Source organism: Hydra viridissima, unplaced genomic scaffold (genome assembly GCF_058129835.1).
Source record: "Hydra viridissima isolate aposymbiotic clone 2 unplaced genomic scaffold, HvirCarnegie_v1 scaffold_1, whole genome shotgun sequence".
Classification (NCBI taxonomy): Eukaryota; Metazoa; Cnidaria; class Hydrozoa; order Anthoathecata; family Hydridae; genus Hydra; species Hydra viridissima.
The window spans coordinates 8,517,171-8,533,366 of NW_028324300.1; the positions used below are offsets into that span (position 1 = coordinate 8,517,171).

At 30.6% G+C, this 16,196-nt stretch overlaps 1 protein-coding gene, 1 long non-coding RNA gene and 1 pseudogene across 4 annotated transcripts in view; 2 read left to right on the forward strand and 1 right to left on the reverse strand.

Annotated features, from left to right (window-relative positions):
- LOC145187800 (uncharacterized) overlaps positions 1-13,870 on the forward strand; it is a 29,472-nt gene extending 15,602 nt beyond the window's left edge. For 2 of the 3 annotated variants that reach the window (XM_090084960.1, XM_090084968.1), the window contains exon 8: positions 13,612-13,870. In XM_090084960.1, the coding sequence (XP_089941086.1) occupies positions 13,612-13,731 (120 nt within the window). In that variant the 3' untranslated portion in view covers positions 13,732-13,870. Of the gene's footprint in view, positions 1-599; positions 771-13,611 lie in introns of those variants that run through there. The other variant, XM_090084974.1, reaches the window with a different exon arrangement.
- On the reverse strand, positions 6,634-9,822 carry LOC149893217 (uncharacterized; annotated as a pseudogene).
- On the forward strand, positions 11,636-13,870 carry LOC149893218 (uncharacterized). The gene is made up of 2 exons (XR_016451753.1): positions 11,636-11,909; positions 12,120-13,870. It is a non-coding gene; the product is annotated as an uncharacterized LOC149893218 (long non-coding RNA).
- Positions 13,871-16,196: the final 2,326 nt, after the last annotated feature.

Here is a 16,196-nt window from a genome sequence, read left to right on the forward strand (position 1 = left end):
GAGTAAAACTAAATTATCCATTCATACAAAATGTTTCATTGAAAACTTTTTTATGAAAATAAAAGAAATGATTAAGTTTTTCGCAGTAAAAATTTTCTTTTTAATCAAAAAATCGAATGAAGTTTTGCGCGGCATTCAAATTTAACACTTTTACACTTTTTAAACGTAAATAACTTAAAAAGTAATTGCTTTCAAGTCATAGTTCTTATATAAATATTGATCAGCGTAAAATTCTCAATTCAACGATATATAATTAATGATATTTTGGTGTTATCAAAATTAGCCTATTTTTTGCCCCAATTTGCCCCAAAAGGGATGTTCCCGTAGCACAATTAACGGGGCTTTTTTTTACGCTCACCCACAGACTGTCTACTTCCTCTGTGCAAAGTTTCAGCTTTATACTATTTTTGTCCGGGTCAACTCGCAATTCTCTCCTACTACAAAGTTATTCTGTTATTTAATAGCTAACGGTGTTATCCGTTGTTTTATTCCCTTATTTTGTTACAATTTAATCCGTAAACTTAACGGAGTTTAATGGAGTTTAAGGATTTGCTGTCAACGGAGTAACTCCGTTGATATTTTAACGGATTTTTTTTTAGAGTGTATCGTTGAAACAAATTACAGATACGCAAAGGTGGAGAGAGAAATAGAAGCAAAGACATGATATTTTTAATTCATAGTCTTTAGCATTAACACATTTTTTAATGAATTTTGTAAACTAAGTGTAATTCAGCAGATGAAAAGTAATAAAAACTTCAGAAGAAAAAAAATTAATACGAAAAACTCTCGAAATATTTTAAAACTTTTACTTGATATAAATAAATTCATAAAATAATAAAATAAAACCCTTTTAGCTAAACTAATATAAAATTAAGTTTTTTTAAATTTTACTCGCTTGTCCTTTGTTTATACTTCTTTTATTGTTTTGTTTTTTTTTTAAGAGCTATCTTTCTATAATGTGTATAAATACACAATTTTTTTTTGTTACTTTTCTAAATTGAGCAACACATTCTGTAATACGTTATTGCAAAATAGGTAAATCAAAAAGGATTATTGATATTTTTCTTATTGATATTTTTAATAAAAATATCAATAAGAAAATCAGTCTCATTGCCAAAAAACATTTTTAAATGAATCTTGTTAAATGAAATAACTTGGTATACACTTAGCACTTAAAGATACAAAAATGAAGTGAAGTTAAATAAGCAAGACTCAGTGGCGGATCAAGGGGCGGCTAGGGGGGCTATAGCCCCGGGCCCCACAATTTTAGGGGCCCCGATTCAAAGTAAATAATTTTTTATTAACTCTGAAAATTAAATCTTTTACTAACTTAAAAGAGCCAAAGTTAAATTTACTAAATTGTTTGAAAACAAAAGCACAAAAATAAAATAACTGTCAACAAAAACGCTGCATTATATATTTTTTTTCGGTCTTTGACAACGAAGGAGCGCAACTACTTCTACAAAAAAAACTTAGCTCGTTTATTGAAAAAGACTATTCGGATAAGAACAAAAGAAAGGTAACTAAAAAATTGAGCTACGGAGAAAACCAAGTTGATTCTTTAAGCGTATCTGACAGGTTTCGAGTGAATACATTTTTTGTCATTATTGACAAACCTGTGACACAATTAACTATAAGAAGTGATGGTTACAACCAAGTAAATAAGTTATTTGGATTTCTATCAAAGCTGTTAACTATTAGTACCATGGAATTGCAAATTAGCGCGAAAAAAATTGTAGACGAAAAATTGAAATACTCAAATGATTTAGAAGATAGTTTCATATTTGAAATAGAACAATTTGTAACATTATTAAAGTTGCAGCCTCCTGGTTTTTTTTTCGCATAAAAAAGATAAATCTGAGACTGAAAACACATTGATTCCTCTGCATGTTTTAAGTTGGATTGTTGAAACCGATATCATTGATGTATTTCCAAATGTTTATATAGCATATCGCTTGTTTCTAACTATTCCCATAACAAATTGCGAGGCTGAGAGATCATTCTCTACTCTTAAAAGAGTTAAGAACATGCACCGATCAACAATGGTCCATAGTCGTTTAAGTAATATAGCAAGATTAACTTTTGAGTCAAAATTATTAGAAACTTTGGATTTCAGCGATGTGATTGCAGATTTTGCGGGGAAGAAAAGCAGAAAAAAATCACTCAACTTAGTTCAATAAAATAAATATAAAATTTGTATATAAATAAATATCCGTGATAGCGTTTTCAAGAAAGTCTTAGTTTTACTCATTTTTGTCGTTGTTAGTGGAACGGGGCCTCCTACTTTTAGATAGCCCCGGGCCCCGAAAAGTCTTAATCCGCCACTGGCAAGACTTTCTTTTCCAAACGATGATTTTTTATGATGATTTTTTGTGGTTAAAAGTTTGTAAAGAGAAAAAGCTATTGACTTGTGTTAGTGTAACTGTGAAACTCCAAAATCGACTTTAAAGAAAGTCATATTTGGTAACAAATATTTTAAATAAAAGATTTGGTCAGTTACTTGCAGAAGATGGTAACTGCATTGGAGAAAGTTCTTTTAGTCATTTAAAACGGATAAAATCATCTTTGAAGTCAACAATTGTCCAGGAAATATTTACCTCTTTTGAACATCGAGTTTTAATTTTTAGTATCTACAATTTCAAAATCTTTAAAGTTTGACTTCATATATTTTATGGCTATTACAAAACATACAGAAAACGCCCTGTTGCAACTTGCTGGTTATATTACGAGTCCGCGGTAAGATAAAAGCTATTGTAAGGGTGTGCGTCTTAGAGGGAACTCTAACAAATATGGCGGTAAAATTAATAATTTTGGAGCATTTTTTTGGTGCTGTGTTGGTCTAATATTCCGGATAAACGGGTGATGCATAAACCAATGCATATATAAGACCATTATGTAAATTATAATTGACCGTATTGCTTGATTCGCGCGTGTTTTAGTATAATATTCTTCATAGTGAAAGTTGGTTTTACGTTTTAGATCAGCATAGATAAATGATAAAGATTTTTTTTTTTTTCTTTTTTTTTTTTTTTTTTTTTTTTTTCAGATTTACACTGAGTATATTTTCTTATCTATCCAGTAGTGATCGACCGGAACAGAAATTTTGCCGGAACCGGAACCAAACCGGTAATAGATTCTAAATATTCCTAACCGGAACCGGGACTGAAAATAAATCCCAATGATATATTATATATACTAGATGTCTAACTTCGATCCGAAAAGTGAAGCCGTGGAAGCCATTTCTAATTCAGGCAAAAACATGCATTTTTAACTTGTATTTCGCACGTCGGATATAGCTTTTGCCCTTATTACAAATGGCGGATTCAATTTGTAAACAAAAAAAGCGGCTTCACTTTTCGTCCAATAAAATCCCGCAAGTTAGACATCTGGCATATATAATATATCATTGATAAATCCAAACCGAAACCGGAACCGAAAATAAGTAATATATTTTTAAAAAGTTAGTTCTAATTTAAACAAAAGTTAAATTTATAAAAACAATTAAAAATTTTCATTTCTTTGTAAGTTTTTCCGAAACTCAAGGCATAGAGAAGCCATTGGACAATATAAAAACTCATTTAACACTTAAAAGATTTTTTGGATTGTCAAAATGCACTTTAATCATTTTGGAATATGAATGTGTAGGTATGTGCGTAAAAATTTTAAAATATTTATATACAGTATGCGACAAAAGTGTTTACATGTTTTTGAAAAATATTCTTTTTTAAAATAAATGATTGAAATACATGTTTATATATCAATATATATATACCAAAATAAAGGTAATTCATTGTAGTTTCATGTTTTGAGCCTGAATTTAAATGAATGAGAAGTGTTTATAGCAAATTATTTATTGAAACAAAATGTCAGATGTAAACAGTTTTGTCGCGATTTATGCTATTATTAATTTTAATGCGAAATTAATACTTTGTGGCTATATTTTTAATTTGTTTAAATAAAACATATCTCAATTAGTAATAAACTTATTTATTTAAACTTAAAATTCGTAATGTAAACAACAGAAAAATTATAATTGAAAGAATGAAGAAAGTGTCGAAAGAAATTGAAAATTTAGCTGTTCAGAAGCTTAAATCAGGATTGTCTCTTCGTGAGACAGGACGAGAACTTAATATATCTTATTGTTTAGTCTATAAAATTAAGAAGCGAAACGATATAGAGGAGAAATGCAACAAAAATGGACGCAAGAAAATTTTCACTACTCGAGATCAGAGAACAATTTCTAGATTAATCATGACAAATAAAGCAAAATCAGCACACGATGTAAAGAAACAATTAAATAATGCTCAAGGTACAGTGGTAAGTACTCGAACAGTGCAGAGAGAACTCAAGAGAATTGGATTCAAGGCAAAAAAGAAGATCAAGAAACCACTGCTAACACCGAAACATCGTAAACAACGATTGGAATTTGCAAAGAAGTATGAAAACTGGACTTTTGCTGAGTGGAGTAAGGTGATTTGGACAGACGAAAGCAAGATTAACTTGATTGGCTCTGATGGCATTCGATATGTATGGAAAAAAGCTGGAGAAGGAATTTCTGATCGTGACTTTATTCCAACAGTAAAATATGGCGGCGGAAAGTTGTTGTTTTGGGGGTGTTTCTCTTCGTCTGGTGTTGGTAAAATCGTAAAAATTGATGGAATAATGGACGCGAAACATTATATTGACATTTTAAACAATGGCTATTTGCCTAGTTTACGAGGATGGCGAAAGCAAATTCGTTCGACACTTTTTATGCAAGACAATGATTCAAAGCACAAGGCAAAAATTACATTAGAATTCCTAAATTCGAAGAAATTTAAGATTCTAGAGTGGCCTGCGCAAAGTCCCGATCTTAACCCGATCGAGAATCTTTGGTCTATTGTGAAGAATCGAGTTTATAATTATGAAACAAGAGCAGCCAGTCGACAAGAATTATGGGAACGAGTTGAGTATGTTTGGAGTTCGATAACTGTTGAAGAATGCAAGAAGTTGATTGGTAGCATGCCTGCGAGAATTGCAGCAGTCATTAGAAGTCGTGGAGGCTACACAAAGTATTAATTTCGCATTAAAATTAATAATAGCATAAATCGCGACAAAACTGTTTACATCTGACATTTTGTTTCAATAAATAATTTGCTATAAACACTTCTCATTCATTTAAATTCAGGCTCAAAACATGAAACTACAATGAATTACCTTTATTTTGGTATATATATATTGATATATAAACATGTATTTCAATCATTTATTTTAAAAAAGAATATTTTTCAAAAACATGTAAACACTTTTGTCGCATACTGTATTTGATTATTATATATCATTGGAAAGAGCTTTAATTAAGTATTACAATGGTGAAAACCTCATAAAAAACGAATAATTCTACAAAAAGTTATGCACATTTAAGTAACAAAATTTCATAAGAAGGATTGCTTAAGAAAACTGCGACCAACATAAAAATTTCATGTTCGGCTAACGGCAATCGAACTTTATTGTTTATTTGCGCAATATTTTGCTTCCGTTAAGTTTTCATTCAACTTAACGCTTTAATAAAAAAAGTTATGTTAAAAAATTTTTTAGTATTTTAATGAATTTATTATATTGATTAAAGTAATAAAATATTTTTTATAATGAATTAAAAATTGATAATAGAGTTTTATAAGTTAATATGATAAATATCGCGGATGCAAGCGTAATAATAACCTCTATGTAATTATAATATTATATTAGGCTCTAAGTAATTATAATATAATACCTTATTATACTTATATTATTTAATATTTTAATATGTAATGAGTACTGTGAATATAGTTAAAGGCGTATTCCATTACTATATATTATTTTATGCTGTGTATAGTGTGTATTTATATACCCAGCTAGAAAGTCAAAAGCGAACTTAAAGATTCATGGTTTCTTAAGTTATACCTATTTTTCGTGATTCTGTTTTCGGATAGCACTTTTATAAAAGTAGTAATCGATTTATTTCGATAACTACTCCCCCTCCCCCAAGAAATTGAACACTTCAATAAATGTAAATAGTTAAACAAAAAAAAAACTCATTTGCTTAGTAATGTTTTTAACAGAATTGTGGCTATGAAAATAGCCTTTTTCGTGATGATTGTGACTGCCTAATCCGAACAAGACGCATCTTTTCTATTTACCAAACAGCATTGACATCATAGATAGTAAATGTAGGTTCTTGTCTTCTGAAGGTATCAATATCCACAGAAGCAAAAGTCTAACTTTCAGCATGCTCTGATAAAACCTTGCAATAATAAACAAAATAAATTATATCTGGTATGCCCTAGGGTAAAAATAAATAAAAATAACTTAACTCCTGATGCATAACACATTTTACCATTTAAACATCGATAGAAGTAAGTCGATCTCTTAATATTTGCTTTGACAAATCCTCACAATAATACCTGAAATAAAATAGATGTGATAAATAAAAATGATGATGAAAAAGTATAGATCTGTTCATAGACTAGCCATTAGAGGATGGCTAGTCTATGATCAAGTTATACTGATTTATTAAAATTACTAAACACCAGCATCTTGTTTAGTTAATGCATCAGCATCTTGTTTAGTTAATGCATCAGCATCCAAGCAAATATTGGATGTCAATAACTACCCCACTTCCTGAAATAAGATCTGATATGTACAAATAATGAATGAGAGAAATATATATTATTTCATAACCTTACAAAAAAAAAATAAAAATGCTAGGAGGAGCATAATATATACAATAATTACAATTGCAAAAATATTTCTAACAATTTGACTTACCTATTATCTGTAAGTGATATCTATTAACACAAGCATATAAACCATTTTACTTTTTATAATAAAACTTACCATACTATTATCAATTCAATCACAATTTGTTTATGATATCACCATATCACCGCTTATGATGTATGCAGAGAGTTGATATTTAGTCATATCGTACTCAACACCATCATCATCCTCATTCTCATTTGGTTACCAATAAGAAACTATATATATGGCACTGTTCTTTTTTTTTAATGCTAAGAAGTCTGCCATAGTATATGTCTTGGCTGTTAGTGTCAGCATCATGCCACATGTGGCATATATTTCTTCCAACAGCAGTACCATTGAGAATGTCTTCAATATCTGCAGCCGCATTACTTTCCAAATCAGGAAACAGTTGCTTTATCTGCTGAGGCATGCAAGATTTTAATACTTTTTCTACTTTTCTTCTTTCTTTGTCCTCCTTAATTTTAATCATTTTCGCCATGCGTTTAATCAACTCCACCTTCATTTCCTCATGGCATTGTATGTTTGCTAACTGCTTTTTTCGGGCTGAGGAGATGGACCAAGCTATCAATTTATTTCGTACATCAGTTGGTTTTTTTAGAAAGGAAATCAGTTGTCCTATTTTTGCATGTGCGAATTTTTGATGACAAGAAACAAAGAGTGGCATTACAAGCTTTCTGTTTTGCAGCGCTAAACATACCTACAAGTTCTTCAGAGTCAATGTTATGAGGTCGTGCCGATAGTGTTTGGGACTTCAATTGATCAGTTGAGGTCATGTTGAACTGTCGCTCATACTGACGGTCAATAACACTAATGATAGCATTTAGGCAGCTGGCTAATGCGCATCTCATTTCTTCAGTCCTTGGGCAAAAGTTTATAATTGAATTAAAAACTGGATCATTGAGATCAGCGCCAAAAAAGTCTTTTTTTCTGTGAATAAGGGAAAGGGCCATTGTGCTGCTTTCAACAAGTGCATTGCGAACATCTTTGACAACTTGAATGCCAGACAAGTAGTCAAGTCCATGACCTGATGCAACGTAGAACTTTTTCATCCAAGGACCAGTTAGTAGCTCTCCAATTAATGCTAGGGCACACATCTCATGGATACCTTAAATTAAAAATAATATGTCATAAAGTATATGATAAGGTCATTATTACACCATAAAATCTAACCTGTTTTAGATGTGAAGTCTTGGAACAAACAATTTCTTAGTCCTCCACACAAAACTACTCCAGAAAACAGAAAACTTTGAAGTTTGTGGAAGTGATGGATCAAAACTCTACATGTATGAAAAAGGATGTGCAGTCTATTTCCTCTATTGCGTGGTATTAATCCTCTGGGCAGGCCATGTTTGTCCAAAAAGTTAACAAAGCTTTTTGGATCACCTTAAAAAAAAGAAATTATCAGCAAGTGTGCAATGCAAAGAACTTGTTTGTAAATTTGAAACAAGTATGCTAATCAACAAACTTTTTATGTTCAGAATATTATTCAAAATCATAATTTTATCAGCAAAACAACATTAGAGTAATAATATGATAAATAGTTTATTTACCTTTACCTTTATTTATTTAAATACCTTTACTGTCCTTGTAACGGAGTTTATTGAGCTGAACAACAATGTTTGCAGCAAAGCAATCTCTACCAAAAAGCTTGCCTTTTGAAGTTTCCAAGGCTTTAAGTGATGACTTGCAAGCAGTGGTGATTGTGTCTAAGGGGTGAAGGTGACAGTTCAGTTCACTTAATGATTTCTGCCACAAAATGTTTAACTTTGTTATCGTTGCATGATTCACTGCCACTCTGTCACTCATTGTGTTAGCTATGTTGTTAATAATAGTGCTTCGTACATCAGTATATTGTTTCTGGTAAAAGTCACTATACATCTTAGCAAGATTATCCACAGACTTTGCAATATGACTCATATAGTCATAAGCTGTACCTCCAGCAAGTTGATCAATGGCTACAACCATACATAAAGATTTAGTTGCTAAGTGCACAACATTTACATGAACCCCCTCCTGGGTTGTAGCATCAAAACCAAGTGTCAAATTTTTTGTTGAGAATGCTATCTCAGCAGTCTGGAGTTCTGAAATAACACCTAGCTCACGCATCATCTGCTCCACAGTTGTGCGATGTGGAATTTCACTAAATATATATCCAGTGTGTTCTCCAACTTTATGAAGAAGTTGTGGCACACAGTGAGTAGGAACTTGACATGCCAACATGTCATAGATTAAAGCCCTAATATTGGATGAGAAGACATTTTTATACTTGGTGTTTTGTACTTTTTGCTGCATTTGTTCTATCTTCTCCTGTAACTTAAGCATGTCATTCTAAAGGGCAGAAATCTCTGCATTCTTTTCAGTAATTTGTTGACGTAAGATGATTTCTTTATTAGACAGCTTTGTTTGGGCAAATTCTAGCTGTTTTCTTAAACGAAAATTTGCAACTTGAAGCTTTTTTAACTGTAAGTTAAAATGTTGGAGTTTTAATTTATTCCTCAAACTTTTAATTGTCTTGTCTTTGCGAGCGATGCTCTCATTAAGATGTTTAAATCTTGCCCTTACCTTAGCTTTTTTCTTTAACACTTTTAACTGGTCAGCTCTTAACCTGGATAATGATGGTCTTGAATCAGATGAAGATAAAATACTAATATGTTTAGGAGATGAGTTAACTGACAAAAATGAAATAGTGTTACTTAATTTTGAGGTTAACTGTAATGGCTGTGCTGCTGGCAATACTGTCATTTGACAAAAGAAAAGCTTATTGCAAAAGTCAACAAAATGTTTAGAATCTCTTAAAAAATTGCATGCCCAGTTTTTTGATTCTTTAACAAGAAGTTTAATATGACTTCTACAAATCTTGAAGCCATAAAGCTTATTGACTTGTTCAATAGTTGCTTTTTGTGATTCATTATTGGTAATGAATATAAACAGTATATGTCCATTTCTACAGTCTATGTCTATTTGTGAAGGCAAAGTGAAGTTTGATGCTAGATATTTTTTTGCTGCACTATCAAACACGCGCTTATTCTTTTTGGGTCCCATGATACCTTAAAATGTCAAGTATAATTATTTTTAAAATGAATAAAATTTTATTCATTTTAAAGAGAATAATGTTTACTTTAATTTCATTTTTTTTCAAAAAACAAAAATCACTTACTTATTTCTATTTTAGACAAAAACACATAAATTGCTTTATAAGATGACAAAAGTGCACATAATTATTATTTGATAATAATTATGAGCAACTTTATTATAACATAAATATTATTTGCATGTTAAATTTTTTTTTTAAAAAAATGACCATATGATGCATCATATAATGCACACCATCCCATACCTCATTCACTCATAATCATCATAAAAAATTTATCATAAATTATTAACAAATTAAAATATAAAATTAAACTATTGAATGATAGCATATTGTTATTAAATAATGCAGTAGTATTTAACAACATAAAACAATAACAATAAAATATATTTTAGTTATAATAATTATGATAATATAATGCAAAGAGATTGTTATGAGCAAATCAGAGGTGCATCATATAGATACTTTTTTCAAATTATTAAGCTATTATGATGAAATTCGTTTTTGTTTTTAAAGAAATTGGCTATAATAACGTTCTATTTCATTTTGTTAGAAAATCGTTGGAAGGGCCGCCCCCCCCCCCCCCCTCAACCCCCATTATATTGCAAAAAATATTAAGCTAAGGTACCTATTCTGCTACAAAAAATTAGGTGTCTGCTACATAATATTTTTCAATGAAATTTCGCATGCACATAAAAAATTAGTTTTTAAACTTGGCCTAATGCATTTAAAAAGACTCAACATACCTTCGATATCAATTTTATATCTGAACTACGACGAAGTTTTTCAGAACAGTTAATTCAATAATAGCAGTGGTAACTGAAAAAAAATACAAACACAAAAATGAAGTTTAACTATTCTACTTTTTAAAAAATAAATATGTTGATATGAAATTCTAAAAAATAACACGACAAAATGCATTCTTACAACACATACGCCAAGTACAATAAAATGGTCGCAGATTTTGATTACAAAATCGGTGCCGTAATTGGATGGATACGCACATACCTAGAATGTGCATTTTGCCCTGTTCGAGATTGCGCAACAACTTTTACAGCGTGCGAAGAAAATGTTGTTTTTTTTTTCATTGTCACCAGATTTTGAGCTGCAGGAGCCAATTCAATTTTTGTAGCAAGATAAACAATTTTCCTAAAAAATATTGCTTTAAACTTTTACTTTTACATTACAGGTACGTTAATTTATTATTATTAGCTTTTTCTCAACATTTTTACCAATTTGAAAATGTAGGATAAATGATTTTTTCTCGGGAATTTTTACCAAAAGTTGTTATTTATTTTATTCAAAAATATAAACTAAATAAAATGTGAGCAACAATAAGATGAAACTCAAAGTATGTTACAAGATATAAAAGTTTCCCCAAGGACTGCTCTAAGGAGATAATTTCGGCATATAAATAGTTTTTAATTTCGGCAGTGCCGAATTTGCCTACCTGTGCTATCTCTGAAACCAAAATGGGAAATAAGCGTTTGAAATATTATGTATAGAAGAAGTTGATTTTAGTAATTCAGAAATTCAGATAGTAATAAGATAATAACGAGTTAGTAAAAAATTGAATTCGTTAGTGTCTCTGTGTAGTAAAATAATAGTTCCCCACAATACAAATTCAATTTATATCATGTATAATAATATGTATATGATAAATTAATAATTTATTATATACAATAATGTGTGTGTGTGTGTGTGTGTGTGTGTGTGTGTGTGTGTGTGTGTGTGTGTGTGTGTGTGTGTGTGTGTGTGTGTGTGTGTGTGTGTGTGTGTGTGTGTGTTAGCATCATATAATGGGTTCAAAACATGTAAAATATTGAAAAATCTGGAATATATCCTTTTGATAAAAATGTGTTTACTGAAGAAGACTTTGCTGCAGCTAAGGCTACTAATCACTTGTATGTTGTATCAAAAATTTCAAAACCAAATATTACCTCTGAAATGCACCCTACTCTTGACAATGGGTTAGACTCTGCTAAAGATTTAGATCATATTGATTTTGTTACAGAATGTGTAATTGCTTCTCAGAAAGGTAAATCATTTTAAAAGATGTATTATTTTTACCATCTTCCACCATTTATTTAAAATACAAATGTAATTTTTTTAAAATCATGCAAAATAATAACTTATCTGTTGTCTTTTTAACCTAAAAAAAAGTTTCTTAAAAAAATAGTTCAAATTTTTTATAATTTACATGTTGCCTAATTTTATTCACTTTTTTTAATTAAATATTTTTATTTAGAATCTGCTTCACCAAACTCATCATTTACACTTCAGAAGTCATTAGAATTAGCCACCTCTGATGAAACCTCACAACCTCATGGTGTTAGTTTTGTATTTTTAATGTCAAGTCCACTAGCTGGACTTGACATTAAAAATACAAATCTCAGCTAGAGGAATCTTTATCTTTGAAATAGAAGAACAGGCAGCCACGCAAAAAGTACATTAAAGAAAATATATCTACACATCAAAAGGCGTGTTTGAATAACCTTGATGCTAAAGGTGCGATTAATGAACAACTTTGTGCAATGTGTCAATATAGTTATGGGGATCCTGTCAATCCATATTTAAAGGATAATTGGAATAAATGTCATAAATGCTGTAGATGGTGGCATGAAACATGTGCTGCTATATGTGGTGTTTATGCTAAAAAATTATTTACTTGTGATGACTGTATGAAACACTGGTTCTTTAAAAAAAAGTTATATTGATAAACTGTTTTTTAACTTTCTTCAATAAATCTCTTTTTATAAAGTTTTCTTTGAATTTCGCATTTTATTTTTTTTATGTTTAACTATTGAAGTTATGTAAAATATTATTTTATGAACTACTTATAAGCTTATAAACATGAATTCTTATTTAAACAGAATTTAGAAATAATCATCGAAATCATAGAAATTAGTAATCATTTTATTTAAAATTTTACTTTGGAAGCCCATTTTTCTAGTAAGGTTTCTGTTTTGGGGTGATGTATTCATACTTTACTAAAATAGGTGGCTCAAAAAAGATGAATCTTTGCAATTGCAACGCCCTTAAATTAAATGCCAATTAGGTGTAACAAATTCCATTTAAGAGACAATTACTTTATACAATGCAGATTTATAGCTGTTTATAATATTTTAATTATATTAATGCGTTTTCAACGAACGTCTTTAGTTTCTTAAGTATGTCGAATTTACCGTATCATTGTGCCGAAATTACTATACTAGGTCGCTAATTTCGTCATTTTTTAGTATTTTGTAAAACAAATTTTACACAAAACTTTGTAAGTTTGAAACAATTTTTTAACTATTATTTAATAGATATATCTGCAGGACATCGATATGCATGATTTTTTAATGTTATTAAAGCAACCATTGTCTATAAACAACAAAATAGCTTAATACGCCGAAAATACCCTACTTTACCCTATATTTTCGGAAGCATTTTGAACCGGAATTTCGGTTCCGGACAAAATTACGGCCGGTACCGGATCCGAACCGAATTTCGGTCGATTACTACTATCCAGCAATGTTTTTGTAAAGGATTTTGTTAATCTTTGCTTTACTTATAAATGTATTACTCCCCCTTAATTTAATTAAGAAAAGTTTTACTTTTTTCATAATCCTAAGTCTTGCCACACCAACAAAAAACAGTAGAAATTTCGATTGTGTTTACATAGTAATACAACTTCTTTAAAAAATGGCTCTCATAATTGATTTGTTTACTTTTTTTAAGTCAAAATGTTTTTACAGAAACGCAATATAGCGCACATGTCTCGATTGAAGCATCATCTCGAAGAAGATTTGAACAAATGTTCGATTTTGAAGAGCAACATAGCGAAGTTAGACCTTCAAATAAAAGACTTAGAATAAAGAAGCTCATAGGTTCGTTATTGTGTTATTCCTTTAAAAAACTCACTAGTTCAAAAGTTCAAACTTCAAACTTAGATTTTTTTTTCTTTATTGTAAAAAGCTTTTTTTGTTTTTGTATCAATACAAAAATCTAATAAAATCCAAAGTTGTTTCCATTTTTTCCCAGCCAATTTTTTAGTACGTGAGTGCATAGTATGGGCACCCATAGGAATTCTGTTGATTTTTTCTAAAAGGTGAAAGCAAACTTCATAAGATAAATTTACGATTATAGACAACTTGTAATTGTTGCTAAAACATGGCTTATTTAACAGAAAAGTTATTACAAATAAGGAGCATGATCTTAATTTTTTTATACATATATATAATTTTTTTTTCTTGGGAGCTCTGCGTTGCTGTTATTCTGTGTAATTTATTCCTTTCCAGCAGTTTTAACGTGGTTATTTCTTGCGGCTCTTAATTTTCTCCTCCTTTCTCTGACTTCAACTTTCCTCTGTTTTGCAACACTCCTTTTCAGCCTTTTCATTCTTAGTTAAAGTCGTTCTTATTTGAATTGAAAGTGAGAATCTTAAAGTGATTTGTCTTCTTTTTGCGACCTGTTTTTGTAACATCTACTGTATTTGTAAATTCTCTGTCTTGTATCTATTTGCAAAGAGTTCAGGTGAATAAATTTCAATAATACACCTTTCACGGTTTCTCAAAAATGACCTAATTCAAGCAGCGAAAAATAGAAATCTCAAGTGATTGCAGTCTGTGAATAATAATAAATAATACTACTTCGGCGTCCCGGTTCAAAAAGATAACTTTACTTGACGTTACGTGACAGCAACTTTTGTCCCGATTGAACCAAGACGTTACCGCACTTTTAAAAAAACTGTCCCGATTGAAACGTTACGTTCCGGGAATAACGTGACGTCCCGATTGAATAAAAGCACTCGAAAATTTGGTGCGGTTATGAACCAAGAATAACGTGACAAACCGTGACGTTTCGGGACTTAACGTGTTTCTTGGTTTATAACTTACCAAGAATAAGGTGACAAACCGTTACGTTCTGGGAAAAACCGCTACTTCTTGGTTTTTTACATTTTTAAGCGCCTTTTATGACTTAAAGTCATTATTCAGAGCTTTTATACGTTAATGGGTTTCGTCTAAAGCGACAAGCCCGGTCAAAAACTAAGAATACTCAAATAAAATTTTTTATTTTAAAAATTCATAAAATTTATAAAATAATATTTTTGGAAAAGTGCGGTAACGTAACGTAACATCACATTTAGTCACGTTATTAAACAAAAAAAAACTGGTGTGGTTTGATCTTGGTTGGTGCGGTTTCCCAATCGGAAAATGAACCGGGACGTGCGGTTTCAACTGTTACCGCACAACCCCGTCCCGATTGAACCAAGACGTTACCGCACTTTAAAAATTTTTGTCCCGATTCATTTTTACCGTTACATTTCTACCAGGATAACGTGATTCCCGGTTCATTTCGGGAATAATGTTCCGGGACGCCGAAGCTTAGTGAATACAATCATTAAGAAACATTTAATATCAAGAGCTTGAAATTTTTTCTTGCAAGATTACTGGTGTAACTAGTATAGTCATCCATTAACAAACAAAGAAATTTCTTTCGCTGTTTAAAAAAAAGTGTTTAAACCACTCAGCTTCTCATTTATCCAGCAAATCGTTGAATAAACTCCCCTTAATTGAACAGGTGCTTTATCAATTAAATCTTTTTTATGTGGAAATACCAACAATATAGCTGTTGAGAAATATAATTCTAAGACTGTTTTTGTGATCAAAATCTCCTAAAACTTTGTGAGTTTTAAGTACTTATTCCACCTCTTCAAAATCCATTATCTAATTAAACTTGTTAGATTTCTTTTTTTTTTTTTTATCTACAAATGTACTGGAGTGTGGCTGGGTACAGAGCCAAATTTGTGCTCAGAGTAACAGACAATCCATGGGAGTTGTATAAGAAGTATTGTAGCCTGCAAAAGACTGTTAAACATTGTTTTTGATAAACAAGCTAGTTCTTGCCTATATTTGAAATATAAATAATAAAATAATGATAATAGCAGGTTTTCTTTATCAATATGCCTGTAAAATAAAAAAAAACTGAAATATTATTTTTTTAGGAGAATGACCAGATAGAGTGAGAAAGAGAATAAGAAAATGCAAGATTTTCTAAATGAAATTATTTAACATAGCCTTTTTATATTTGGAGAAAGAACTCAGCCCAACAAACTTCTTGATTCTGATGCAAAAACTCAAGATGTTAGGGTTTTTAATTGACCAGAAGGAAGAGAAAAATCCTTTACTATTGATACAACAGCAGAAATCACAAATCTTGATGATGTTGATGTGAGTAAAGACGTTTTGATTTCTGCAGAAAACTGCTTTAGGAAAAAATAAGAGAAATGAGATGAAATGCTTTAGGAAATGCTTTAGGAAAAAATAAGAGAAATGAGATG